At 45.1% G+C, this 27998-nt stretch overlaps 1 protein-coding gene across 1 annotated transcript in view; it reads left to right on the plus strand.

Moving 5' to 3' along the window:
* The window catches only part of LOC126251387 (F-actin-uncapping protein LRRC16A), a 598780-nt gene that overhangs the window by 291311 nt on the left and 279471 nt on the right, over positions 1–27998 (plus strand). Inside the window, exons 4-5 of the mRNA XM_049951780.1 lie at positions 11838–11897; positions 12418–12548. Of these exons, the coding sequence (XP_049807737.1) occupies positions 11838–11897; positions 12418–12548 (191 nt within the window). The remainder of the gene's footprint in view (positions 1–11837; positions 11898–12417; positions 12549–27998) is intronic.

Here is a 27998-nt window from a genome sequence, read left to right on the forward strand (position 1 = left end):
TGATCGCAAGTAGACACTGCTCGAAGACCCCACAGAACACGCGGTTGTATACAAGTTGAACGCACGCTATGTCACACGACCATTGCATCCTGACAGAACAGCGGAAAAATTGACCTGCAGCATTATATATATATATATATATATATATATATATATATCTGGAATGCATCATTAGTCATTAGTCTACCATTAAATCGCACCTCGTTACAACTCCATCTCAACTGACCACTCTATCCGCTCCATGTCATCCTTTAACGCAGATGCAAGTAAGTTTAGAGGCAGATGGTTCTCTGCATTTATTACATTAATGTGGTATTTGCAGGTAATCGCACTGTAACAGCATGCGTTCTCAGAAATGATACGTTCAAAAAGGTACATGTATCACATTGGAACAACTGAAATAAAATGTTCAAACGTACCTACGTTCTGTTTTTTAATTTAAAAAACCTACCTGTTACCAACTGTTCGTCTAAAATTGTGAGCCATATGTTTGTGACTATTACAGCGCCATCTATCACAAAGCGAAAAAAGTGGTCCAACTAAAACATTCATATTTCTTTACGTACAACACGAGTAAGTAATAAAAAATGGGGTTCCTATTTACAAAAAACAGTTTATATCCGTTTGACCCATGGCAGCGTCATCTAGCGAGCCAACCATAGCGCCATCTGGTTTCCCGCTTCAAGCTAGACGAGTTTTATTCTTCAGTTTTTTCGTTTGACGCTTATTTCGTGAGATATTTGGCCCGGTCACTATCAATGGACCACCCTGTACATAAGATGCCACTGTGTGTTGGCTGGATTTACAAGTATCGAAAATACCAAAAGGTTTCGTGGAAGTGGTGAAATCGATAAACAGAAAAGACTCTAGGGCTTTTTTAATTTTATCCTTTACTCATCGGCAAATACGTGATGGCGGGAGGATTTTTTGCAGTGCGAAAACGACACCCAGCCGATGCAAGTGTACCCCAAAGGCACGGTTTCCCAGACTGCAAGCCGTAAGAAACCAGTCAACACGCTCCCGCCACCAAGTACAGGAAGGCGTCTGGCTAGTAAACAACGCCCGCTACGGTGGGCGGGAGCGACTACGTAACTGCTTGCCACAGTGGGTCGGTTTCTCCCGCAGCCTCTGCGAAGGGCGGTGGCGAAATTAATGAAATTAGCACCACCTGTGACACAAAGGGCAAGCAACTCACCAACGTAATAAGGACATAAATTATTTGCATACACAGCGTGTCCAAAACAGCTGTCTATCCACTACTTCCAGCACCTCAGAGGACACCACTTAACACAGTGAATTCAGAGTCATCTAAACATACCGCGCAATCTGCGCAAAACCACATAAACTTCCTGTGCATGAGCGCACTACGCTTAAAATAAGGAGTAGTAACACAACATACAACTTCTAAATCTCCGGGGGACTGGCCTGAACCCGTGAAATGGATCTACCAACACATCATCATGGCCAATAAACCGCCTCCGCTCTCCACTTGCGAGGCACAAATAGGATATGTGCTGCAACACACTGATTAAAATGTCTAAAACACTCAATGTCACGATCAGAAACAGACATCGGTTCGTTACAATAAACACACAAATTACGTGGCTCAAAAACACAACCAAGTGCCACAAGAAGGTCAGTAATAGTAAGACCCTTCATCATTTTCCCATTCAGCCGGGCGTAAAACAATAACACTTAAGCAGAGAAGTATGAATGCATTTGAGCAATTCAGTGACTGACAACAACTAAGTTTTTAAATGCAGAACACAAGTTCTCACAGGATAAACGCGGCCTTACACAATGGACTCCTAATAGTAAGGTCAACCGTCCAATAAATATACCACAACGGCAAGCACACTCAGTAACCGTCAGAACAATGGACAGTGAGAACAAAATGCTGCTTATATCCAAACCAAATGTGCTCGCAATGGCATCACATTTACAGAGCCATAGAGACGAGAATGTAATCACTAGAAGCAATCGGTAAATCCATCAAACAAGGAAGCAGCATGTTCCCGACAGCACAGGCGCCTCTACCCACGAAGTCCGCCGCAAACGCTCAAACACAATCAGGTAACGTGGCAAACTTTCCTCTTGCCACCTCACACGGCGTCGGCAGACACGGCTTCACGCTCCGCGCACTACTGCCTATCTCGCTGTTTCTGCTCGCCCTCCAAAATCCAACTACTCGACTGTCACAGGTGCCTCGCCGACTTCCCCCACGAGTGGGCACCACTTCTTATTTCCTCCGCGATACAGCGATAATATTATACGCGGTACATTCGATAGATCAAACCCGAGCCGCCACGGCTCAGTTCCATCTCATATCGCTTTGTAACGTTACTCTTGGATGTTTAAATGACTTGACTGTGTCAAACAGCACACTTATAATACTGTATATCTGAAAATTACGGGTTTGATCCTCCTACTCATTCGCATTAACTTACATTTTTCTGCATTTAGGGCTAGCTGCCATTCATGACGCCAACTAAAAATATTGTATGTCTTCTATCTTCCTGCAGTCACTCAACTTCGACACTTTACCATCTGCCACGGTATCGTCAGCAAACAGCTGCAGATTGCTGCGCACCCTATCGGGTGCCGAATCATTAATGTATATAGAGAACAACAGTGGTCGTATAACACTTCCCTGCGCACTCCTGATGATGCCCGTGTCTCTTATGAGCACTTGCCGTCGAGGAGAACATACTGGCTTCTATTATTTAAGTAGTCTTCGTGCCACTCACATATCTGTGAACTTATTCCATTTGCTCGTACCTGTGCTAACAGCCTGCAATGGGACACAGGGTCCGCAGCTCGTGGTCGTGTGGTAGCGTTCTCGCTTCCCACGCCCGGGTTCCCGGGTTCGATTCCCGGCGGGGTCAGGGATTTTCTCTGCCTCGTGATGACTGGGTGTTGTGTGATGTCCTTAGGTTAGTTAGATTTAAGTAGTTCTAAGTTCTAGGGGACTGATGACCATAGATGTTAAGTCCCATAGTGCTCAGAGCCATTTTTGACACAGGGTAGGGTCCATTGCTTTCCAGAAATCTAGAAATATGGAATCTGCCTGTTGTCCTTACCATAGGTAATCATGTGAGAAAAGGGCAAGCTGAGTTTCGCACAAATGATGCTTTCTAAAACAATGCTGTTTCCTCTTTACCTCCAACCTGTCCACTTCGCCTTTGCTCCTCTCTGGTGGTTCCTGTCCCCTCCCTTGATGGAACTGCTCCTTCTCCTCAGTGGCAGAAAGAAACTGTCTTCTCTGGCACCTGCCGAGTATGGGTCTTCCACTAGCAAAAAACGCCTATTACTTAGAGTTGGACATGGGATCCACACTCTGTGGGCCTCAAGCCCGCTCATTCTCTTTCTGATCCTGATATTGCCGCGGCTTCCTCTCTTTCCGACCACACTTCCCCTCGCCCTTCACAGGAGGAAGAAGAGGAGGAGGAGGAGGAGGAGGAGGAGAACAACAACATTCAGACGCGCAAGTCTCATGACGAGGGCCTCCCAAAATACCAGAGGATGTCGCCCCTTTCTTCTCAGTCAGGGTCCGATCCTAAATTCTGTCCTTACTGATGATGGACACTGACTCAGCATGACCTCCATCCGTCTCATGTAATACTCTCTTTCAGTGGAACTGTAATGGTTACTATTGTCTCGTTTCAGAACTGCAGCCTTTTCTTTCTCTCTACTCTGTAGCTTGTGTTGTATTCCAGGAATCTCATTTCATGGATATTCGTTCACTGACTCTTCTGGTTTCCAAACTTCCTGCTGGAACCATGTTGGCCCTTTGTGAGCCTCTGGTGGTGTCTGTCCTTTGGTCTGTATGGGCATTGTTAGTTATTGGGTTCCTCTTCGAACTGCTCTGGAAGCAGTGGCATTTCACATGTGTTGAGATGCTGCGGTAACAATATGTAATCTTTAGCTCCCTCCAAGCTGGCGCCCTTCTCTTCCTACTCTTCTTCCCTCTGTCGACGAACTCCCTCCTCCCTTCCTTCTCGTTGGGGATTTTAATGCCCATAACCTTCTTTGGGGTGATACTGCGACGACGTACTGGGGCAGGATTGTTGAAGGCCTGCTGGCAAGGCTTGATCTCTGCCTCCTCAACACTAGAGCTCCATACACATTAGTGTGGCACATGGCACTTCCTTGACCATTGCTCTCTTTCCCTCTGTTGCCCTGGATTCCTCCCCACCGTTCAATGGGTAGTTCATGACGATTTGTGTGACAGCGATCATTTTCCGATTGACTTGTCTTTTTTCTGCAGCCTGGATGCCCTTCCATGTGGGCCTTTACTAATTTGGATGGGGATGCCTTTTTCCTTGTCTACCAACCCAACTGTTCCACCACATAGTGGCATTGATGAGTCCGTACAGAGTTTGACCGAAGGTATCTTTCGCCAGCTGCTTTAGCGATTACTTATTCCTCAGTATTTCCCTGACAGAAGACTGTCCCTTCGTGAAACCTCTAAATTGCTGCAACTGTTAAAGACCGCCGCTGTGCCTTCCAACGCTACAAACGGCATCCCCCTCTGATCACCTGCTGGCCTCTAAGCAGCTTCGTGCCCAGGCCCGTTATCTAATTAAATGCCAGAAACAGATTTTTTGGGAACGGTACGTTGCTGCCATTGGGACGCATACTCCGTCTTTGCGGGTGGGGTAAAGATAAGGCACATTTGTGGTTACTGTCCTACTGGTGTCCCAGGAATTTCCCTGAGTGAGGTTATCCTCATCAGCCCAGATTCTAGCACTGAACATTTTGCTCGGCATTTCTAGCAGGCCTCAGCATTTGTCCACTGCCCACCTGTGTTCTGTTTTCTCAAACACCATCTGAAACGACTCCCTTTATCTCTCGTTCCCTGTCACGTGGAGCCTTATAATGTCCTGTTTAGCGAGTGGGAATTCGCCAGGGACCTTGCTCTCTGCCCCAACATGGCTCCTGGACAAGCCTGGGTGCACAACCAAATGCTTAAAGACTTGTCAGTGGCTAGTAAATGCCATGTACTTGCCCTTTTCAGCCGTCTCTGGAGCAAGAGGAAATTCTCTTCCCAGTGGCAAGAAAGTGTCATCATTCCAGTTTTGAAGTAGGGTAAACGGCCTCTACAGATGGACAGTTATCACGCGATCAATTTAATCAGTGTCCTGTGCAAGCTACTTGGGACGTATGGTGAGTTGAAAGCTGTATTGGATCCTTGAACCCCAGGACCTTCTGGCTTCAATGCAGGTGGTTTTGCCAACAAGTCCGTTTGATGACAGATAGTTTAGTCCACGTGGAGTATGCTACCAAGTGAGATGGCGCAGTGGTTAACACACTGGACTCGTGTTTGGGAGCTCGATGGTTCAAACCCGCATCCAGCAATCTGGATTTAGATTTTCCATGATTTCTCTAAGTTGCTTCAGGCAAATGCTGGAATGGTTCCTTCGAAAGGGCATGGCTGATTTCCTTGCCTATCATTCCCTGATCCAAGCTTTCACTCCATCTCTAATGACGCCATGGGACATTAAACACAAATCTCCTGATCCTCCTGAAGTCTGTTATCTGAATGAATTTTTCCCAGTGTTAACACATTGTTGAAGCCTTCTTGGTCTGCATGTAGCTTATGATGCCACATTGCGCCACCACATCCTTTGCCACCTTACATGAGTGAGGCCTCCGTGGCCCACTCTCGGTTTTTATCCAGAATTTTCTTTCATGTCACATTTTTCAGGCACAAGTTGCTACTTGCACCCTCATCTGCAGGAGAATGAGGTTCCATTGGGTTCTGTTTTTGAGTGTCTCTCTTCGTGTTTCGGGTTTTCCCCCACTGTTTGTATGTTGATGACTTTTGCATTTATTTTTGTTTGTCCACTTTGGGTATTGCTGAATGTGGTGTGCAGGGAGCAATATATAGAGTGCATGCAGTCATGGTCTCTTGCTCATGGCTTCCAGTTGCCTAGACCTGCGTTACACATTTCTGTTGGCGCCGTACAGTGCAACCCCATGCGGATCTGTACCTTGATGGCCAGCCTCTCGATGTGGTGGACTCTCATCGTTTTTTAGGACTGGTCTTTGATGCCCAGTTGATATGGGTCCCCCATCTTCGTCAACTAAAGCAGACTTGTTGGTCGCATCTCAATGCTCTTTGGTGCCTCAGCAGTACCAGTTGAGGTGTGGACAGATGTATTTTGTTACGGATCTGCAAAGTATTGGTCGAGCCCCATCTAGATTACGAGAGTCTTGCATACAGCTCAGCGTCACCTTCTTTGTTACAGGAGCTGGACCTGATACACCGTTGTGGGGCACACCTGGCAACTAGCACTTTTCGGACTAACCTCGTGATCAGGCTCCTAGCAGAGGCAGGGCTTCCACCATTGCAGGTTCTGCTCAAAGCACTGTTGGGTCACTTATGCATAACGCATCCAAACTTCCATCTCTTCTTTCCAGCTGATCTGCGTCCTATAACGGCAGCCCAGGTCTGAGTTTACCATTGCTGCTCGGATCCAGTCCCATTTTTTACTCCAGCTCTCCGGTCTTCCACCTCTTTCCTGGGCCTGTTCACATACAACTGTATGGTGCATCACCTGTCGACAGCTCTGTCTTGACCTAGCACAAGGTCTGAAGGACTCTGCTCTCTTTTCCATTCTCACCGTATTTTGGGATTCAGAAGTAATTTATACTGATGGCTTGATGGTTGCTGGACACACTGGCTTTTCTTGCATTGATGTGTGATGTAAGAACTCCACTCCTTGCCGGAAGGCTCCCGTCTCTTTACTGCAAAGTTGGTAGCTATCTCTCATGCTCTTGAGCATATCTGTTCCTGCACCGGTGAGCCCTTCCTCATTAGTAGCGACTCCTTGAGCTGTTTACAAGCTGTCGATTGGTGTTACCGTCGCCATCCCTTTGTCCTGACTATCAAGGATTCCCTTTTTGCCCTCAAACAATGTGGTCTTTGTCTGGACCCCAGGGGCATATTGGGATCCCAGAGAATGTACTCGCTGACAGGCTGGCCAAATTAGCTACTGGCAAGCCACCTCTTGAGAGCCGTATTTCAGCACCAGACCTTAAGACAATCAGTATTATGTCGTCAAGTTGTAAGGATCTGGAGTATGGAATGTTATACTCTGACTTTGCTGAATAAACGGTGGGCGATAAAATAGACCACACATTGGTGGAGGCCCTCCATGTTAATGTATCTCAAGGTCTCAATCGTCCTTTGCTGGCTCCACATCAGCCTCACTTGGCTGACTCATGGTCATCTCCTCCATTGATGATTATCTCCCTGACTCACTGCCCCTGCTGTAATCAGACAATACATCAGTGGCTGACCTGGTTTTATGGTTTATTAGTGAAGCAGGTTTCTATCACTGCTGTTCTTTCCTTTCTCGTGTGTTCCGTCTGACTTGGTGCTCTTCCTCTGGTTTTCTGTACTTCTCTAGCACTGTCCAAGTCTTTACTGTGTACCATTCGATTGGGTGTGGTGCCTCTCATAAGTGGCAGGGGCATATCCCCCAACGCAGTTTCTGTCTTGAAGGATTCTGGCTGCTCCATGGGCACAGTATCCTGCCCATCTTCCTTCCTTTCCCCCTTTTCTTCTTCCTTGTTGCTTTCACTAGGCTTTGCTGACCTTCGATAGACCTTGGGTTTTCTTTCCTTGGCTTTGACGCACTGTCCCTTCTTTGGTCTGTAGTTTGGTTGACCTGCATGTTCCGAGTAGGAGGGACTAATGATCTCGTAATTTGGTGCCATTAATATTTAAACCAGCCAATGCCTACACATCACTCCCATACAGACCATGAGGACAAGGTTAGACAAATTACAACGCACACAGAGGCATTTAAGTTGTCATTCTTTCAGAGATCCATATGTGAATGGAAAGGGAGGGAACCCGTACATGTGGTGTAATGTTCAGTTCCCTCTGCCACCCATTTCATAGTGGTTTGCAAAGTGTATACAACTGTCCAACAAAATCAACAGCTAAAGCGACAAAGACCCTTAGACACTCAACCATCAGTAGCTGCCTATGTATTGGAAGACTCTGGCATGAAACTGACGAGAACTTAGCTGGAAACCTCGTGGGTCTTTGACTGCCTGGCTTCACCTTCGTTGTGGAAGGAGGACTCCTTTAACTGGTGATACATGTTGCCAGCGATATACCCCCATCTAGTTTCTCTCGCACCTTTGCACTCTGTTTTTCTGAAGAGCGCATGATTTTACTTCTTGTTCTATGTTCTGATTTCCAGCCACTGTAAAAATGTTATCATTAGATACTTTGTCAGATGTTGTTATAGGAGTGCGTTATTTGTGTATTTTGCGTGGAATGTGGGTGATCTGAGTTGCGGAGGGAGCCCTGCCTGTAGTTATCGAGGATGCAAGATGTAGTCATCTTAAAGTTGTGGCTCATGTCAACACCAACGCTGCCTGTCGTTTAGGTTCTGAGGCCATCCTCAGTTCGTATCGACAGTTGGGGGAATTGGTGAAGACTGCTGGCCTCAGTTATGGGGTGCAAGAGGAGCTTACAACTTCCAGCTTTGTACCCAGAACTGGTTGGGGTCATTTGGTTTGGCGCCGAGTGGAGTGTTGCAACCAGAGGCTTCGTCAATTCTGTGACGGTCTTGGCTGCTGATTTCTGGACCCACATTATTGAGTGGTGAATTGTAAGCTTCCTCCTGATAGGTAAGGTGTGCACTACACAGAGGAAGCAGCTACTTAGGTAGCAAAGTACTTGTAGAGTGTCATAGAATTTGTTGGGTTTTCCAATTGAATTTTCCTTTGATATGGTATACATTCCTATTTGTATGTTACTAGCCCCTGTTGCTAGCACTCATACTGGCTGCTGATACAGCATATATTCACTGTCTGAACAGTTTATTTCTGATGTAATGTATAATACTGTGTGGCAACAGTCAAGAGTTCATGGATTTTATTTTATCTGACGCCAATGATTTTGTAAAATCTTGGATGATGATATAAATGCTTTTACAAATGTGGACGTTGACATTGGTGAGGCGGCTTGCTGTACATGAAAACACAATGGAGGGGTATCTGTTGTGAGGCCAGACACACAGGCAGTTCCTGAAGAGGGACAGCAACCTTTTCTGTAGTTGACTGATGTAGCCTTCTAACATCAACCAAAATGACCTTTCTGTGTTGGTACTACGATTGGTTGAAAGCTGTACTGTATAATTAAATGATGATACGATCCTCATGGATAAAATATTCCAGAGGTAAAATAGACCTCCATTCGGATCTCCAGGTGGGGACTACTCAGGGGGATATCGTTCCTAGGAGAAACAAAACTCGTGTTCTACGGATTGGGATGTGCAATGTCCGATCCCTTAATCGTGCAGGATGATTATACAACTGAAAAAGGAAATGGATAGGTTATAGTTAGATATAGTGGGAATTGCGAAGTTCGTTGGTAGGAGGAACACGACTTCTGGGTAGATGAGAGTAGGGTTACAAATGCAAAATCAACTAGGTGTAATGCAGGTGTAGGCTCAATAATGAATACGAAAATAGGAATGCGGGTAAGCTACTATGAACAGCATAGTGAACGCATTATTGTAGCCAAAATAGACACAAAGCCCACACCAACAACAGTAGTGAAAGTTTATATGCCAACTAGCTCTGCAGATGGTGAAGAGATTGAAGAAATGTATGAGGAGATAAGAGAAATGTATGAGGAGGTAAAAGAAATTATTCAGATATTTAAGGTGACAAAATTTAATAGTGATGGGGGACTGAAATTCGATAGTAGGAAAAGGAAGACTGGGGGGAGGGGGGCGGGGGTGAAGTAATGAAAGAGGAAGCTATCTTGTAGAATTCTGCGCAGAGCATAATTTAATCATCGCTAACACTTGGTGTAAGAACAGAGAAAGAAGGCTGTATAAGTGGAAGAGACCTGGAAACTCCAGAAGATTTCGGAATGATTATATGATGGTAAGACACAGATTTTGGAACCAGGTTTTTAACTGTAATATAAGAAGAATTTGACAGAGCACTGAAAGAACTAAGTCAAAACAAGGTCCCAGAAGTAGGTGACATTTCGTTAGAACTACTGATAGCCTTGGGAGAGCCAGCCATGACAAATCTTTTTCATCATCTGATGAACAAAATATATGAAACAAGCGAAATACCGTCGGATTTCAAAGAGAATATAATAATTCCAATTCCAAAGAAAACATGTCCTGACAGGGGAATGGAAAAACTGGTAGAAGCCAACCTAGCGGAAGATCGGTTTGGATTCCAGAGAAATGTAGGAACATGAGAGGCAATACTGATCCTACGACTTATTGTACGAGATAGGTTAAGGAAAGGCAAGTCTACCTTTATAGCATTTCTAGCATCTGAGAATGCTTTTGACAATGTTGATTGGAATACTCTCTTTGAAATTTTGAGGGTAGCAGGGATAAAATACAGGGAGTGAAAGGCTATTTACAGCTTGTATAGAAATCAGATGGCTGTTATAAGGCTCGAGAAGCATGAAAGAGAAGCCGTGGTTGAGAAGGGAGTGAAACAGAGTTGTAGCCTATCCCCTAAGTTATTCAATATGTACATTGAGCAAGCAGTAAAGGTAACAAAAGAAAAATTTGTAATAGGAATTAAAGTCCGGAGAGAATAAATAAAAGCTATTGAGGTTTGCAAATGATGGTGGAATTACGTCAGAGTCAGTAAAGGGCTTGGGAGAGCAATTGAACAGAATGAACAATGTCTTGAAAGGAGGATATAAGATGCACATCAACAAAAGCAAAACAAGGATAATGGAATGTTGTCGAAATGAATTTGTTGATGCTGAGGGAATTAGATTAGTAAACAAGACACTTAAAGTAGTAGATGAGCTTTTCGATTTGGGCAGCAAAATAACTGATGATGCCTGAAGTAGAGAGAATGTAAAACGTAGAGCGGCAATGGCAAGAAAAGCATTTCTCAAAAAGATGAATTTGTTAACATCAATTATAGATTTAAGGTTTAAGAAGACTTTTGTGGAAGTACTTGTCTGGAATGTAGCCATATACGGAAGTGAAACATGGATGATAAACAATTTAGACAAGCAGAGAAGAGGTGCTATTGAAATGTGGTACTACAGAAGAATGCTGAAGATTAGGTGGTAAATCACTTAACTTGTGGCACAATCTGACTAGAGGAAGAGATCGATTTGTTGTACATATTCTGAGGCATCGAGGGATCACCAATTTAGTGCTGGAAGGAAGTATGTGTGTGGGGGGGGATAAAAATGTAGAATGCAGAAAGCAGATAGGTTGCTGTAGTTACTCAGATGAAGAGATGTGCACAGCATATAGTAGCTTGGAGAGCTGCATCAAACCAGTCTTTGGAATGATGACCACAGCAGCAGCAGCAACAACAACAACCTGATGGTGGTCTGTGGACCAAACTGGTTGTGGAATAAAGCAATTGTATCAGCAAGTCTTTCTGTAATCGTGATATTCAAATAGTTAAAGATATGTGAGGACAAGGACAGAGACAGAGAAGATAGACTCTGACTCTAAAGCACTTATTAACTGCAGAAGTTCATAGCACATGTCAAAATTCTGCCTTTATTGCATCCACCTTTATTACCATTGGTCATGTTTACTGAATACAAGTGCAGTAATCAGTTGTCACCTACTGTTCTTGCCATACTCAAAATAAACTATAAAATAATAACCTGTTGTTTAAAATAATGATAAGCTAATTTATTTTCCTTTTCCCTTTCCACTTCACTGCCCCATCTTCTCTTTTTTCCACTGATAGCGTCTTACGTGCAACTAAACAGAAAGGCATAAACACAAGGAGGGAGTTAAAAAATCTCTATCCCATGTACTTAACAAGTTTTAATTCATTGCTTTTCTTTTTAACAGATTGAATCACACTTCCATTACCTAGAAATACAAGCTGTTGAAAGCAAGAAATCAAATCAGGTATGTACTTGGTTTTATTTATATATTCTGCAGTTTAAAATAACAGTGTAAATGTTGTTTCTCTTTTCAGTTCCTATAGCTTATTATATTGCATCATTCTGTTCGTAATAAATGTTGAATTTTATTATGTGATATTCCGTAAATGATCATTGAACACTGTTCTTGTGGTGACTGAATAGTAAATTATGCAATTTTTTGACTTCAAATTTGATTTTCAGGTGATTGCGAACATATAGTGGTACAATGCATCCAATACATGCAGTTTACCAGTTGAGGCTTTAGTCTGAGAATGAATTTTGTATGAAAAAGTGTGAAACAGATTTGTTATGGAAACTGTAACCTTGTTGTGTAATTGTAGTTATTTCATGACCATAAAAATTTTGTTTGTTTGTCGAACAAAATTGCTTGTGGGTATCATGCGACAATAATTCTGATGTTCTTCCCCTCCTTACAGCGTGATGAAATTTCCATATAACAGACAGTGAATCTTGACTTAGTAACACTGTGATTATTTTTGCAGTTGTGCCTCACTGTTGGTGATAAGCAGTACTCCTTTTTGACTGCTGATGATTCAGTCAGCCATGATGTTGACTCCATGATAAAAGCGCTGACAACAGCCATCAGAAATATATTTCCTACAGTTCCTTTACAGTGAGTAATGTATAATTTACACTGTGTGTGTGTGTGTGTGTGTGTGTGTGTGTGTGTGTGTCACATACTTATTCTGAGTAGTGCAGTTCTGCCCAGTGAATCACACAGCAGATTATTATTATTATTATTATTTTAAGTGTTCAGTAGTGTTGCCTACAGTGCCGCATTAATGACACCATTTTTATTCTGCGTACACTCCTGTGGTGTGAGGCCATCCTTTGTAGCTTTAGATTGGGGTGCAAACTGACTCATTATTTGGAGCAGTGTACCCAGAATTCATTGAGACATTGGTTTGGAGCTAAGAAGATGGCATACACCTGAGACTTACGTGATTCGACAGTGGTCTCGGGCGCATATTTTTGGACCTTTTGTGTAGGGTGGATGCTGTATCCTGCTACTAGTGTGTTTTGGTGTGAGTACGCCAAGTGTCGTGTTGCTGCACGTGTGTACTGCCACCTATATCAGCGTGGGCCAGCCACTGGAAGCCACTGGAAGTAGGAAGCGTGCACGTTGCACGGTTTCCACTCCACTCCACTGAGTTTCGTTTCCTGGGTCTTCTTTTCGACAACAAGCTCACTTGGCTGCCCCAAATCAGACTCCTGAAGGTAGGATGTTTCCGTAAACTCGATGTCCTTCGCTTCCTTGCCCACTCGTCTTGGGGTGCGGACCGTTCCCTCCTCCTCCGTCTTTATCGTGCTCTAGTTCTGTCTCGCTTGGACTATGGTTGTCAAGTTTATGGTTCAGCTGCTCCTTCCACACTGCACGTGCTGGATCCAGTCCACCATCATGGTATCCGTTTAGCCACCGGTGCCTTCCCTACTAGCCCTGTTGATAGTCTCCTGGTTGAAGCTGGGATCCCCCCCCCTTTCTGTTCGGCGGTCCCAGCTTCTGGTGTCTTATGCACTCACTATCCGTTCCTCTCCCACTCATCCTTCCTATTCTATCCTGTTCCCTGACCGTGGACGTCGCCCACCCGGTTGGGCTGCGCCTTGCGTCTCTTTGCCGTGATTTTCAGCTTCCTTCTTTGTCCTGTCTTCCTCGCTCCCTCCCCTCCACCCCTCCTTGGTTAGTTCCTCGGCCTCGACTTCGGATGGATCTCCGCCGCAGTCCCAAAGATTCCATCCCCCCGGTGGTGTTCCGTTCCTTTATCCGCCAAATTTTGTGGGAGTTTCGGGATGCTGTTGTTTTTTACACTGTTGTTGTTGTTGTGGTCTTCAGTCCTGAGACTGGTTTGATGCAGCTCTCCATGCTACTCTATCCTGTGCAAGCTTCTTCATCTCCCAGTACCTACTGCAGCCTACATCCTTCTGAATCTGCTTAGTGTATGCTTCTCTTGGTCTCCCCCTATGATTTTTACCCTCCACGCTGCCCTCCAATACTAAATTGGTGATCCCTTGATGCCTCAGAACATGTCCTACCAACCGATCCCTTCTTCTGGTCAAGTTGTGCCACAAACTCCTCTTCTCCCCAATCCTATTCAATACCTCCTCATTAGTTATGTGATCTACCCATCTAATCTTCAGCATTCTTCTGTAGCACCACATTTCGAAAGCTTCTATTCTCTTCTTGTCCAAACTATTTATCGTCCATGTTTCACTTCCATACACAGCTACACTCCATACAAATACTTTCAGAAAAGACTTCCTGACACTTAAATCTATACTCGATGTTAACAAATTTCTCTTCTTCAGAAACGCTTTCCTTGCCATTCCCAGTCTACATGTTATATCCTCTCTACTTCGACCATCATCAGTTATTTTGCTCCCCAAATAGCAAAACTCCTTTACTACTTTAAGTGTCTCATTTCCTAATCTAATTCCCTCAGCATCACCCGACTAAATTCGACTACATTCCATTATCCTCGTTTTGCTTTTGTTGATGTTCATCTTATATCCTCCCTTCAAGACACCATCCATTCCGTTCAACTGCTCTTCCAAGTCCTTTGCTGTCTCTGACAGAATTACAATGTCATCGGCGAACCTCAAAGTTTTTATTTCTTCTCCATTGATTTTAATACCTACTCCGAATTTTTCTTTTGTTTCCTTTACTGCTTGCTCAATATACAGATTGAATAACATCGGGGAGAGGCTACAACCCTGTCTTACTCCCTTCCCAACCACTGCTTCCCTTTCATGTCCCTCGACTCTTATAACTGCCATCTGGTTTCTGTACAAATTGTAAATAGCCTTTCGCTCCCTGTATTTTACCCCTGCCACCTTTAGAATTTGAAAGAGAGTATTCCAGTCAACATTGTTAAAAGCTTTCTCTAAGTCTACAAATGCTAGAAATGCAGGTTTGCCTTTCCTTAATCTTTCTTCTAATATAAGTCGTAAGGTCAGTATTGCCTCACGTGTTCCAGTATTTCTACGGAATCCAAACTGATCTTCCCCGAGGTCGGCTTCAACCAGTTTTTCCATTCGTCTGTAAACAATTCGTGTTAGTATTTTGCAGCTGTGGCTTATTAAACTGATTGTTCGGTAATGCTCTCATCTATCAACACCTGCTTTCTTTGGGATTGGAATTATTATATTCTTCTTGAAGTCTGAGGGTATTTCGCCTGTCTCGTACATCTTGCTCACCAGATGGAAGAGTTTTGTCAGGACTGGCTCTCCCAAGGCCGTCAGTAGTTCTAATGGAATGTTGTATACTCCCGGGGTCTTGTTTCGACTCAGGTAATTCAGTGCTCTGTCAAACTCTTCACGCAGTATCGTATCTCCCATTTCATCTTTATCTACATCCTCTTCCATTTCCAGAATATTGTCCTCAAGTACATCGCCCTTGTATAGACCCTCTATATACTCCTTCCACCTTTCTGCTTTTCCCTCTTTGCTTAGATCTGGGTTTCCATCTGAGCTCTTGATATTCATACAAGTGGCTCTCTTTTCTCCAAAGGTCTCTTTAATTTTCCTGTAGGCAGTATCTATCTTACCCCTAGTGAGATAAGCCTCTACATCCTTACATTTGTCCTCTAGCCATCCCTGCTTAGCCATTTTGCACTTCCTGTCAATCTCATTTTTGAGACGATTGTATTCCTTGTTGCCTGCTTCATTTACTGCATTTTTATATTTTCTCCTTTCATCAATTAAATTCAATATTTCTTCTGTTACCCAAGGATTTCTACTAGCCCTCGTCTTTTTACCTACTTGATCCTCTGCTGCCTTCACTACTTCATCCCTCAAAGCTACCCATTCTTCTTCTACTGTATTTCTTTCCCCCATTCCTGTCAGTTGTTCCCTTATGCTCTCCCTGAAACTCTGTACAACCTCTGGTTTAGTCAGTTTATCCAGGTCCCATCTCCTTAAATTCCCACCTTTTTGCAGTTTCTTCAGTTTTAATCTACAGGTCATAACCAATAGATTGTGGTCAGAGTCCACATCTGCCCCTGGAAATGTCTTACAATTTAAAACCTGGTTCCTAAATCTCTGTCTTACCATTATATAATCTATCTGATACCTTTTAGTATCTCCAGGGTTCTTCCATGTATACAACCTTCTATCATGATTCTTAAACCAAGTGTTAGCTATGATTAAGTTGTGCTCTGTGCAAAATTCTACCAGGCGGCTTCCTCTTTCATTTCTTAGCCCCAATCCATATTCACCTACTACGTTTCCTTCTCTCCCTTTTCCTACACTCGAATTCCAGTCACCCATGACTATTAAATTTTCGTCTCCCTTCACTATCTGAATAATTTCTTTTATTTTATCATACATTTCTTCAATTTCTTCGTCATCTGCAGAGCTAGTTGGCATATAAACATGTACTACTGTAGTAGGTGTGGCCTTCGTATCTATCTTGGCCACAATAATGCGTTCACTGAGCTGTTTGTAGTAGCTTACCCGCGTTCCTATTTTCCTATTCATTATTAAACCTACTCCTGCATTACCCCTATTTGACTTTGTGTTTATAACCCTGTAGTCACCTGACCAGAAGTCTTGTTCCTCCTGCCACCGAACTTCACTAATTCCCACTATATCTAACTTCAACCTATCCATTTCCCTTTTCAAATTTTCTAACCTACCTGCCCAATTAAGGGATCTGACATTCCACGCTCCGATCCGTAGAACGTCAGTTTTCTTTCTCCTGATAAGGACGTCCTCTTGAGTAGTCCCCACCCGGAGATCCGAATGGGGGACTATTTTACCTCCGGAATATTTTACCCAAGAGGATGCCATCATCATTTAATCATACAGTAAAGCTGCATGCCCTCGGGAAAAATTACGGCCGTAGTTTCCCCTTGCTTTCAGCCGTTCGCAGTACCAGCACAGCAAGGCTGTTTTGGTTATTGTTACAAGGCCAGATCAGTCAATCATCCAGACTGTTGCCCTTGCAACTACTGAAAAGGCTGCTGCCCCTCTTCAGGATCCACAGGTTTGTCTGGCCTCTCAACAGATACCCCTCCGTTGTGGATGTACCTACGGTACGGCTATCTGTATCGCTGAGGCACGCAAGCCTCCCCACCAACGGCAAGGTCCATGGCTCTAAATCTGCTGATCGTGTTGGGTATGCCTTCATGTCCTCTGTTGGAACGGAAAGTCATCTGCTGCCACCTACATGTGGGGTGTTTACTGCGGAATTGATGGCAATTTCCCAGGCCCTTACCTTTATTAAACAGTCCCAACACAACCGTGTTTTGTTATGCACGGACTCGATGAGTGGCCTTCTTGCTATTGACCGGTGTTTTTCGCGCCATCCCTTGGTCTCTGCCATCCATGACCATCTCGCTGATATTCACCGTGCTGCTTGTTCTATTGACTTCCTTTGGGTCCCTGGCCATGTGGGTATCCCGGGTAATTAGCTCGCTGATCGTTTGGCTGGGGGAGCAGTTACTTACCCCCCGTTTTCTGTAGCCCCTCCTGCAGCGGATTTACGGCTTCACATCAAATCCCACTTCGCACAGTCATGGGCCAATTCTTGGGAGGCTACTCCTCTGTCTAATAAACTTCGTGCTATCAAGTTGACACCAGGCCCGTGGCGTTCTTCCTTTCGCATCTCCCGAAAGGACTCGACCACACTGTGTCGTCTCCGCATTGGCCATACTCGGTTGACCCATGGTTTTCTTTTGCGTGATGAGCCACCCCCACTATGTGGTTGTGGAGCCTTCCAGTCAGTAGCCCACATTTTGGTTGAATGCCCCCTTCTTTTGGCTCTTCGTGCTAAGTGCAGGCTCCCCCACACTTTACATTTGATGTTGGCTGACGATTCCCGGATGGTCTCTCTGGTTCTCGGTTTCCTCCGGGAAAGTGGTTTTTATTCTCAGTTTTAAGGTTTTTAATCTCTCTCTGGTGTTGGTGATGTTTGGGTGTCTCCCACTGTAAGCAGTGTTTGGAGATTCCTGATTCACCTCCCTGACCGAATTCCTCCTTTCTTCCCCTTTTACTCTGATTTTACCCTTTTTTTTAAGGCTTGGTTAGTCTTTCTATTCCCATACGTACTTTCTACATTATAGCAGTTGTACCTTTTAAGTCACAGGTGGTCTTGCCTATGCTGCTTCAGCATAGTGTTGGGTTCGTTCTCTTGCCGACTTCCCTCATTTTGTTTTTAACATGACAACATGACTGCCTTTTTACGTTTTTTCCCTTTTTCCGTTGTATTGTTCTGACTTTACTGAGTTGTCCCATTAGCGGAATGGCACATATTTGAAACAAGGGACTGATGACCTTGCTGTTTGGTCGCTTAAACCTCAACCAACCAACCAACCAACCAACCAACCATCCACTCCACTGCACTGCACTGCACTGTCTACCGGCGACTCGCACCTATAGACGCGCGGACAAGTGCTGACTCCCTCCCAGTATGTTTGTTTAGTTGGTACCGTCCCTGTCAGTTGTTCTGTGTATCACTTATATTGCACCTTCTGTATTGTTCTTTTGTCTTGAAATGTGTGGAGTCACGAGAGGCTTATTTGTGTTACTATTCTGAGGTTTATGAATAAAGCCATATTTGTGTTACTTGGACCGTTTCGTATATTACTTGGTTACTACACGATTGGCGCCAAGTTTTGAACTGTTTCCGCATGTGCGGTGTTTCAGTGCTGTTTCATCAGGTTTAGTCGTTAAAGACTGAACAACTTACTTCGGCATTGACCTCTTTGGCAGCTTCCATTATCAGACAGAGTACTGTTCCTCCAGTCTATCCACCCACTTTTCCTCTGTATGTTGATTCAGGCGAGGATTGCGAAGCATACGAAGAAAGACTCGGACAGCATTTCTTGGGTTTCGTGTGGCAGACAAATTTGCAAAGCCTTATTCCTCTCACGGATTCCACCTAAGGTTTATCAGTTACTGTGTCAACCAGCCCTTTACAAGAACTGTCAGCTCTTACCTTTAGATACATGTGCAGTGTATTGTCAGACTACCATCGCAGACAAACACATTGTAGCGGCATGAGTTGCATTCTACAGATGATACAAGAAACCGAACCAGTCATACAGGCCTGTGCAGTAGAACTTCACAGCCTTAACTGTGTCTCTTTGTTACTGATGCCCATAATGACTCTTATGCAAACTCTACAATGTGCTACACAATTTTCTGTTTAGCTGCAGACAAGGAAGTGCCCCCCTGCAGGTCCGGGGGTTAGAATATGTCCGAGGTATTCCTCCCTGTCGTAGGAGGCGATTAAAAGGAGTTTCACACGTTTCGCCCTTTATGTGATGGTCCTCTGTAGGGTTTGACCTCCATTCTTCAAAATTTTCCTGAACAGCGAGCCAGTTGGGGAAGGGCACCTTACAAGGTGCATCGTGCCCATTGTGCATTGAGATCTTTAGCCATATTTCTCGTCATCGCATTGCAGTCCTGCCCATTCTCCGTCTCTTGGGTGAGGACACCTTCCTGGGTGCATTTTCCACCATGCACTATGCAGTGTCGATTTCTGCATTGACGATGACCGTGGACTTCTTTGCACCTGATATCCAGCACGGTAGCCAGTACGTTGTGGTGGGGCCGCCGTGTACCCTGTTGGTTGTAGCCCCCTCACCACACAGGGATCACTCTGCTGATGCCTTCGCCGTTAACTCCCCACGTATGCCAAGGGGTGGATGCCCATCCTCCTGGTGCATCGAGACTCCAAGCAATGGCCATCCTGCCAGGTGGCCTTTGCTGCAGCTGGGTGGCGCACGTGGGGAGGGCCCCTGGTCGGAGTGGGTGGCATCAGGGCAGATGACACGCGAAGAAGTGTAGCCCATCATTGATTGGTGCTGGTGAAACTCCAGTACAGAAGTATGACCCCAAATCGGTCCCCTCCCTGGCCACACCATGGGAGGAATCTCAGGCTAAACATGGCAGCGGATCTTATTTGCCCCGGTACCTTGTATGTTCGAGAGCTGACGGGGAATCTTTCATGACGATGCAGCCTCAGTTTTTTGTTGAGCACTTAGAGGACAAGTTCGGGGAGGTGGAGGGCTTGTCCAAAATGACATCTGGGTCAGTCTTGATCAAAACAGCATCCTCTGCCCAGTCACGGGAGTTACTCGCTTGTGACAAGCTGGGGACTGTTTCTGTAAAACCATCATGCCCCATAAGAGCTTAAATATGGTCCAGGGTATCATATTTCACAGGGACCTTCTTTTGCAGTCCGACGATGAGCTGCGCGCCAATTTAGAGCGGCGAGGTGTCCATTTCGTGCTGGAAGTTCGGCCCTATGTCTTCCCACTGTACTTCCAGCATCACATGCCGAGATTGCGGATGCCCATCACATCCCAATACACAATGTGCCCTGCCTCCCATCTGTGTCAACTGTGGAGAGCACCACTCCCCTTTCTCGCCTGACTGCAGGATTCTCCCGAAAGAAAGGAAAATCATGGAGTACAAACCCTGGACACACTGACGTACACTGAGGGTAACAGAAAAATTTAACGCGTGCATCCTGTGCGTATGACATCATCTTACGCCACCACTACAACAGTTCTGGCACCATTAGCTCCGCCAACCCAGGGCACCTCTCAGAGCCAGAAGACTACACCTGCCCCTTGGATGGTGGGGGCGCATTTCTCTCCCTGTTGCTCCTGCACCACCTAATTCAGGAGCAACACCCCCCCAACCATCGGGCACGTGCGTCCCAAGGCAGAGAAGCATAAGTCTTCTTTGGCTTCTCTCACTAGGAAGGGGTCCCTTGGGTCACTCCCTTCCCAGGTTTCTTCTAGTGGGAAAGACGACACCCGTCAGTGGCTGAAGAGCCCAAAAGCAGCTGGTCATACGACTTCACACTCATCTCAGTCCCAGAGACTGAGCCAGTGAAGTCCTCCTAGTCAGGGAAACACAAGGAGAGAAATCCAAAAAGATAACCACTAAGACCAAGGAAATTGCGGTGGCACCCACACCAGCGCAAACTTCAAGCTCTGTGGCTGAGGATGGGGTGGAGATTTTGGCATCCGCTGAGGACCTAGATCTCCCCAGACCCTCAGATACAATGGACATAGGCTGCTCAGGCAATAAATCGGTGGCAGCAGGTGACTCTCAGGCGTAAACTGCCATATTGAATGTTCCATGCCTTCCTAGTCTCACGATGTCATCCTTGCAGCGGTGTTTCCACCGCCTGGCTGAGCTAGGGCAACTGTTAAGCTTCACACCTGCTATCTGCATTGCCCTCCAGGAAACTTGGTTCCCAGCAATGCGGACCCCTGCCCTCCGCAGCTATAAGGGATATTACAGGAACCGTAGTGACTATAATCGAGTGTAAGGTGGAGTATGCGTCTATGTCCTAAACTCGGTCTTTAGTGAACATGTGCCCCTTCAAACCCCTCTTGAAGCTGTGGCTGTCAGAATGACGTCGACAGAGAAAATAACTGTCTGCAATGTGTATCTTCCTCCAGATGGTGCAGTACCCCTGAATGTATTAGCTGCACTGATTGATCAACTCCCTAGACCTTTCCTACTTCTGAGAGATTATAATGCCCATAACCCCCTTGTGGAGTGGTACCATGCTTACTGGCCGAGCGCGAGATGTCGGAACTTTACTGTCGCAATTCAACCTCTGCCTCTTAAATACTGGGGCTGCCACACATTTCAGTGTGGCTCATGGTAGTTACTCAGCCATTGATTTATCAATTTGCAGCCCAGGATTTCTCCCATCTGTCCATTGGAGAGCACATGATGACGTGTGTGGTAGTCACCACTTCCCCATCTTCCTGTCACTGCCCCAGCGTCAGGCACACAGACGCCTGCCCAGATGGGCTTTGAACAAGGCGGACTTGCGAACTTCCACCTCTGCTGTCACCGCTGAATCTCTCCCACACGGTAACATCGATGTGATGGTTGAGCAGGTGACTAGCACAGTTGTTTCTGCGACAGAAAACGCGATCCCTCGCTCTTTAGGGTGCCCAAGGCATAAGGCAGTCCCTTGGTGGTCATCGAAAGTAGCTGAAGCAACTAAGAAGCATCGGCGAGCTCTACAGCGGCATAAGCGGCACCCTTCCCTGGAACACCTCATACCTTTTAAACGGCTCCGTGCCCATGTTCGCTACCTTACCAAACAACAGAAGGAGTGTTGGGGGAGATATCTCCACCATTGGGTGCCACATGTTACCTTACGAGGTCTGGGCAAAGATCAAACATGTTTTCAGGTACCAGGCGCCAACAGCTGTCTCTGGTGTTACCATAAATGGCGAGTAATGTAGCGACGCAAACGCTATTGCCGAGCACTTTGCTCGAGCGTCTGTATCGGAGAATTACCCCCCTGCCTTTTGCACCCTCAGACGGCGGCTGGAAGGGAACTTCATCTCATTCACTACACGCTGCAGTGAATCGTATAAAGCCCCATTTACAGAGTGGGAGCTCCTCAGCGCCCTTTAACATTGCCCCGACACAGCTCCTGAGCCTGATCGCATCCACAGCCAGATGATTAAACATCTCTCATCTGCCTACAAGCCCTCATCTTCATCCGGCTCTGGTGCGATGGCGTCTTTCCATTGCAATGGCGGGAGAGCACAATCATTCCGGTGCTCAAACCTGGTAAAAACCCGCTTGATGTGGATAGCTATCGGCCCATCAGCCTCACCAACATTCTTTGTAAGCTGCTGGAACGTACGGAATGTCGGCGGTTGGGTTGGGTCCTGGAGTCACTTGGCTTGCTGGCTCCATGTCAGGACGGCTTCCTCCAGGGTCGCTCTACCACTGATAATCTTGTGTCCATGGAGTCTGCCATCCAAACAGCCTTTTCCAGACGGCAACACCTGATTGCTGTCTTTTTTGACTTACGTAAAGCATACGACACGACTTGGTGACATCATATCGTTGGCACATTGTACGAGTGGGGTCTCCAGGGACCACTCGCGATTTTTATCAAAAACTTCCTGTCGCTCTGTACTTTCCGTGTACAAGTTGGTGACTTCCATAGTTCCATCGATATCCGGGAGAATGGAGTCCTGCAGGACTCTGTATTGAGTGACTCTCTATTTTTAGTGGCCATTAACGGTGTAGCAGCAGCTGTCAGGCCCTCCGTCTCACCTTCTCTGTATGCAGACGACTTCTGCATTTCGTACTGCTGCTCCAGTACTGTTGTTGCTGAGCGATGGCATCAGGGAGCCATCCACGAGGCGCAGTCATGGGCTCTAGCCCACGGCTTCCAGTTTTCAGCCCCAAAGTCATGTGTCATGCACTTCTGTCGGCGTCTTACCGTTCATCTGGAACCCGCACTTTACTTTAATGATGACAATCCACTCACTGTAGTGGAGACATATCAATTCCTAGGACTTAGCTCCCTCATCTTCGTCAGCTTAAGCAGAAGTGCTGGCAACTCCTCAATGCCCTCCATTGCCTGAGCAACACCAATTGGGGTGCAGATTGCTGTACGCTGCTGCAGCTCTACACAGCCCTTGTCCAGTCCTGATTTTGGGAGTATGGTTTATGGTTTGGCAGAGCCTTCAGCATTGCGTTTACTCAACCCTGTGCACCACTGTGGAATTCTATTAGCGACAGCAGCTTTTAGGACGAGTCCTGTGACCAGCGTCCTGGTGGAGGCTGGTGTCCCTCCACTGCAGATCAGACGTGCGCAACTGCTTGCCAGTTACGCAGCACGCATTCATAGTTCCCCTGAGCATCCGAATTACCGTCTCCTTTTCCTGGCTGCGGTAGTCCATCTCCCGCATCGGCGGCCCAGATCGGGGCTAACGATTGCGGTTCGCGTGCAGTTCCTTCTCCCTGAGCTGGAGACCTTCTCTTTACCACCTCTACTTGCGGTCCGTTCACGTACGCCTCCATGGTGTATGCCTCGGCTGCAGCTTCGTCTTGACGTGTTTTGCATGGCCCTAAGGACTGCATTAACCCTGCCCATCTCCGCTGTCACTTCCTCTCGATTCTTGTCGTGTTCCGGGGCTCTGAAGTGGTTCACACTGGCGGCTCAATGGCTGATGGTCACGTAGGCTTCGCATATGTTCACGGAGGACATATTGAGCAGCACTCCTTGCCAGTTGGCTGCAGTATTTTCACTGCAGAGCTGGCGGCCATATCTCGCTCTATTGAGCACATCCGCTAATGCTCTGGCGAGTCATTTCTAATGTGTACTGACTCAATGAGCAGCCTACAAGCTATCGACCAGTGCTACCATCGCCACCCTCTGGTAGTATCCATTCAGGGGTCCATCTATGCCCTGGAACAGTCCCGCCCTTCTGTGGTGTTTGTGTGGACCCCAGGCCACATTGGAATCCCCGGCAACGAACTTCCCGACAGGCTGGCCAAACAGGCGACGCGGAAATCGCTTCCGGAGATAGGCATATCCGAAGCTGACTTGCATTCTGTCTTACACCGCATGGTTTTTCCGGCTTTGGGAGATGGAATGGCATAACAGCACACACAACAAACTGTGTGTCATTAAGGAGACTATGAATGTGTGGAAGTCTTCCATGCAGGCATCTCACAGGGAATCAGTTGTCCTCCGTCAGCTCCTCATTGTCCATACGTGGCTAACGCATAGTTGCCTACTCTGTGGGGAGGACCCACCTTAATGTTGCAGTGCCTCCCAAATGACAGTGGTCCACCTCATGTTGGAGAATTTTAGAGCAACACCCCCCTCTCCGTCCAAACAAACAGATCAGGCGTGCACTACACAAAGGTAGTGGTTACGTATTTAGTGAAAACATGTAGTGTGCACATGAGAGTTAAAGGAATCCTTCTGCAGGGTCTAAGATTAATTATCTGCTGTAATCAGGGACAGATGGGCCAAATTAGTACAAGAGGAAAACTTTCATCTTGATAGATCGAAAAGAGAGAATCTGGTCTTAGTGGCAAGATTCATGAGAAATTTCTGGAATTAGTCTCATTTACTAAAGAAAATAATGCCTATATAATATTGTTGTTGTTGTTGTTGTTGTGGTCTTCAGTCCTGAGACTGCTTTGATGAACATAAATTTGTGTGAAATTGGAAGTGAATAGTCAATTTAAATTGGAATACACAGGGTGTTCACTTTAACTGAAGACATTGAAATATCTTAAACTACACATTGTGTAAAATAAATGTTTATGAAACCCGAAAAAGGTCAGTTCATAAGTTCAAGTAAACGCAATCAACAATACAATAAGAATCAGCTTAATTTTTTCATGGAACTCCTCGACAGAATAGAAGGAGTGACCCATGAGGAAACTCTTCAGTTTCGATTTGAAAGCGCATGGATTACTGCTAAGATTTTTGAATTTGAGTGGTAGCTTATTGAAAATGGATGCAGCCGTACACTGCACACCTTTTTGCACAAGAGTTAAGGAAGTCCGATCCAAATGAAGGTTTGATTTCTGCCAAGTATTAACAGAGTGAAAGCTGCTTAACAAGAAATAACAGTAAGAAATATATATTGAGAGGCCAATATCAAAATACCCAGACTCGTGAACAGGGGTCGACAAGAGGTTCGTGAACTTACACCACTTATTGCCCGTACCGCATGTTTCTGAACCAAAAATATCCTTTTATAATGGGAAGATTTACCCCAAAATATAATACCATATGACATAAGAGAATGAAAATAAGCGAAGTAGACTAATTTTCATGTTGAACGATCACTCACTTCAGATACTGTTCAAATAGTAAAAATGGCATTATTAGGTCTTTGAACAAGATCCTGAACGTGGGATTTCCACGACAGCTTACTATTCTGTCTGAACACCTAGAAATTTTGAACTGTGCAGTTTCACTAGTCATATGCCTGTTCTGTGAAATTAAAACGTCAGGTTTTGTTGAATTGTGTGTTAGAAACTGTAAAAACTGAGTCTTACTGTGATTTAGCGTTAGTTTATTTCCTACAAGCCATGAACTTACGCCATGTACTGCATTATTTGAAACTCAGCCAATGTTACACACAACAGAAATATTTTAGAGGTAGCCGTAATACTAGAGGGCATATCATTTGTATAAATAAGGAACAGGAGAGGCCCCAACACTGATCCCTGGGGACACCCCCCCACTTGACAGTGCCCACCTCAGACCCCACATCACAGCCGTTATCAACATAGTGAATAATGACCATTTGCAGCCTGTTGCTAAAGTAAGAGGTGAAAACCAATTTTGAGCTACTCCCCGTATTCCGTAATGGTCTAACTTCTGGAGCAATATTTTGCGATCAAAACAATCTAATGCCTTAGTTAAATCAAAAAATATGCCAAACATTTGAAACCTTTTGTTTATCCCCTCTAGTACCTCACAGAGAGAAGAGAATATAGCATTTTCAACTGTTAAACGACTTCTAAAGCCGAACTGTACATTTGATAGCAAATCGTGTGATATAAAATAATCAAATATCCTTATATACACAGCCTTTTCAATAACACTGATGGCATAGAAATAGGTCTAAAATTTTCTACATTATCAGAAAAATGGTTCAGATGGCTCTGAGGTCATCAGTCCCCTAGAACTTAGAACTACTTAAACCTAACTAACCTAAGGACATCACACACATCCATACCCGGGGCAGGATTCGAACCTGCGACTGTAGCGGTCGCGCGGTTCCCGACTGAAGCGCATAGAACCGCTCGGCCACAACGGCCGGCTTTACATTATCCCTTCCTCCCTTTTTATAAAGTGGCTTTACTACTGAGTACCTCAATTGCTCAGGAAATTGACCATTCCTAAAGGGAAAATTACAAATATGGCTAAATACAGGGCTAACATGTGCAGCACAGTACTTTAATATTCTGCTAGACACTCTGTCATAACCATGAGAGTCCTGGCAAAGATACAGCTGTTCTCGCTGCGGTAGGGTATCGATATTATTTGGGTGTGAGCCATTGGTTGTAAGTCCCCACAAACCTTAGAGACCAATATTATATGTGAAAGCTTTTCTTTTCTTGTAGTACACTATGTATATTAATTTAAACCATTAACTTTTCCTATTTGTTTGTTCCCGCTACTTAATGTTGATGGTACTGTTGGCTGACTACATCACGAGTACTTTATTCTGAATATCCGCTGTCATCAGCTGGCGAGATCACGTGACATGAGCTGTGACTGGCTTACAAAAGCGCATTGCAATCTCAATTTCAATGCTTCAGAAAGTAACATGCAGTGTTTGGTGTAATTCACATTTATACTTTTGTAATACAAAAATTTGCATCATACATACTGCTGCACATCAAAGATCTTTGCAAGACATGTTTCCCTGAGTTTCGTTTTCTGAACTGACGAGAAATTTGATGCCGGTGTATCAACCGTAGCCTTTCAAACGACTGATAACTTTCCCAGTTCCGAGGGAAAGTATACTGTCACTTAGCACGGAAAAAGCGTATTTTTGCCCGAGAGAAAATATATTTTTAACCAGGAAATCCAGGAAAAATTCGGAGATTTTTTTTCTTGTCCACATATTCACCTTGGATAAGTAAGTGTGCAGACAATAAACACTACACAAGTATTGTAATATTTGGAGCCACTATCTTTTCTGTACCTGTACAATATGTGAGCTCCGGTCACAGTATAATGCCTTTTATCATAGGTCGTAGTTTACTACATGGCCAGAGTGGTGCATCGAGTAGTTCTCCATTTGATATGTCAGAATAAAACAACATTGCGAATGTGGTTTCCATTTAGAAATTGTGAAATACTGGCCTGTCCTATCCTCTCAGCATGCAGGTGGGATCCCATGTGCTTCTGAATATTCGAGGACTATTGAGTAGCATGTAGTAAATTATGGTGGTGAAATGAAGAAAATGCATCACATGAAACGAACGTAAATTTTACTGTAGAATCATAACCGGCAAAATTGGGGTTCCCGTTGAAGATGGCAAAGTTTCCCCTGCCATCCACGCACGGGTTGGGGTGGCGGGTTGAGTGTAGTGTCATGTCCCCTTCCCCACCAAGACAAACAAATTGGAGTTACAATTTTTTTTATCAGTTATGTAGTTTTGAGATATGTCAATGTCTTCATTTAAAATGAACAGCCTATATATTGCAAGCCTAGATTTGTATGTAAATGGTGGAAGTGCACTTATTGTCGTAAAGAAATGCATAATATCTATTTCAGGGTGTATACGACACGGGACA

This window comes from Schistocerca nitens, chromosome 4, assembly GCF_023898315.1.
Source record: "Schistocerca nitens isolate TAMUIC-IGC-003100 chromosome 4, iqSchNite1.1, whole genome shotgun sequence".
NCBI lineage: Eukaryota > Metazoa > Arthropoda > Insecta > Orthoptera > Acrididae > Schistocerca > Schistocerca nitens.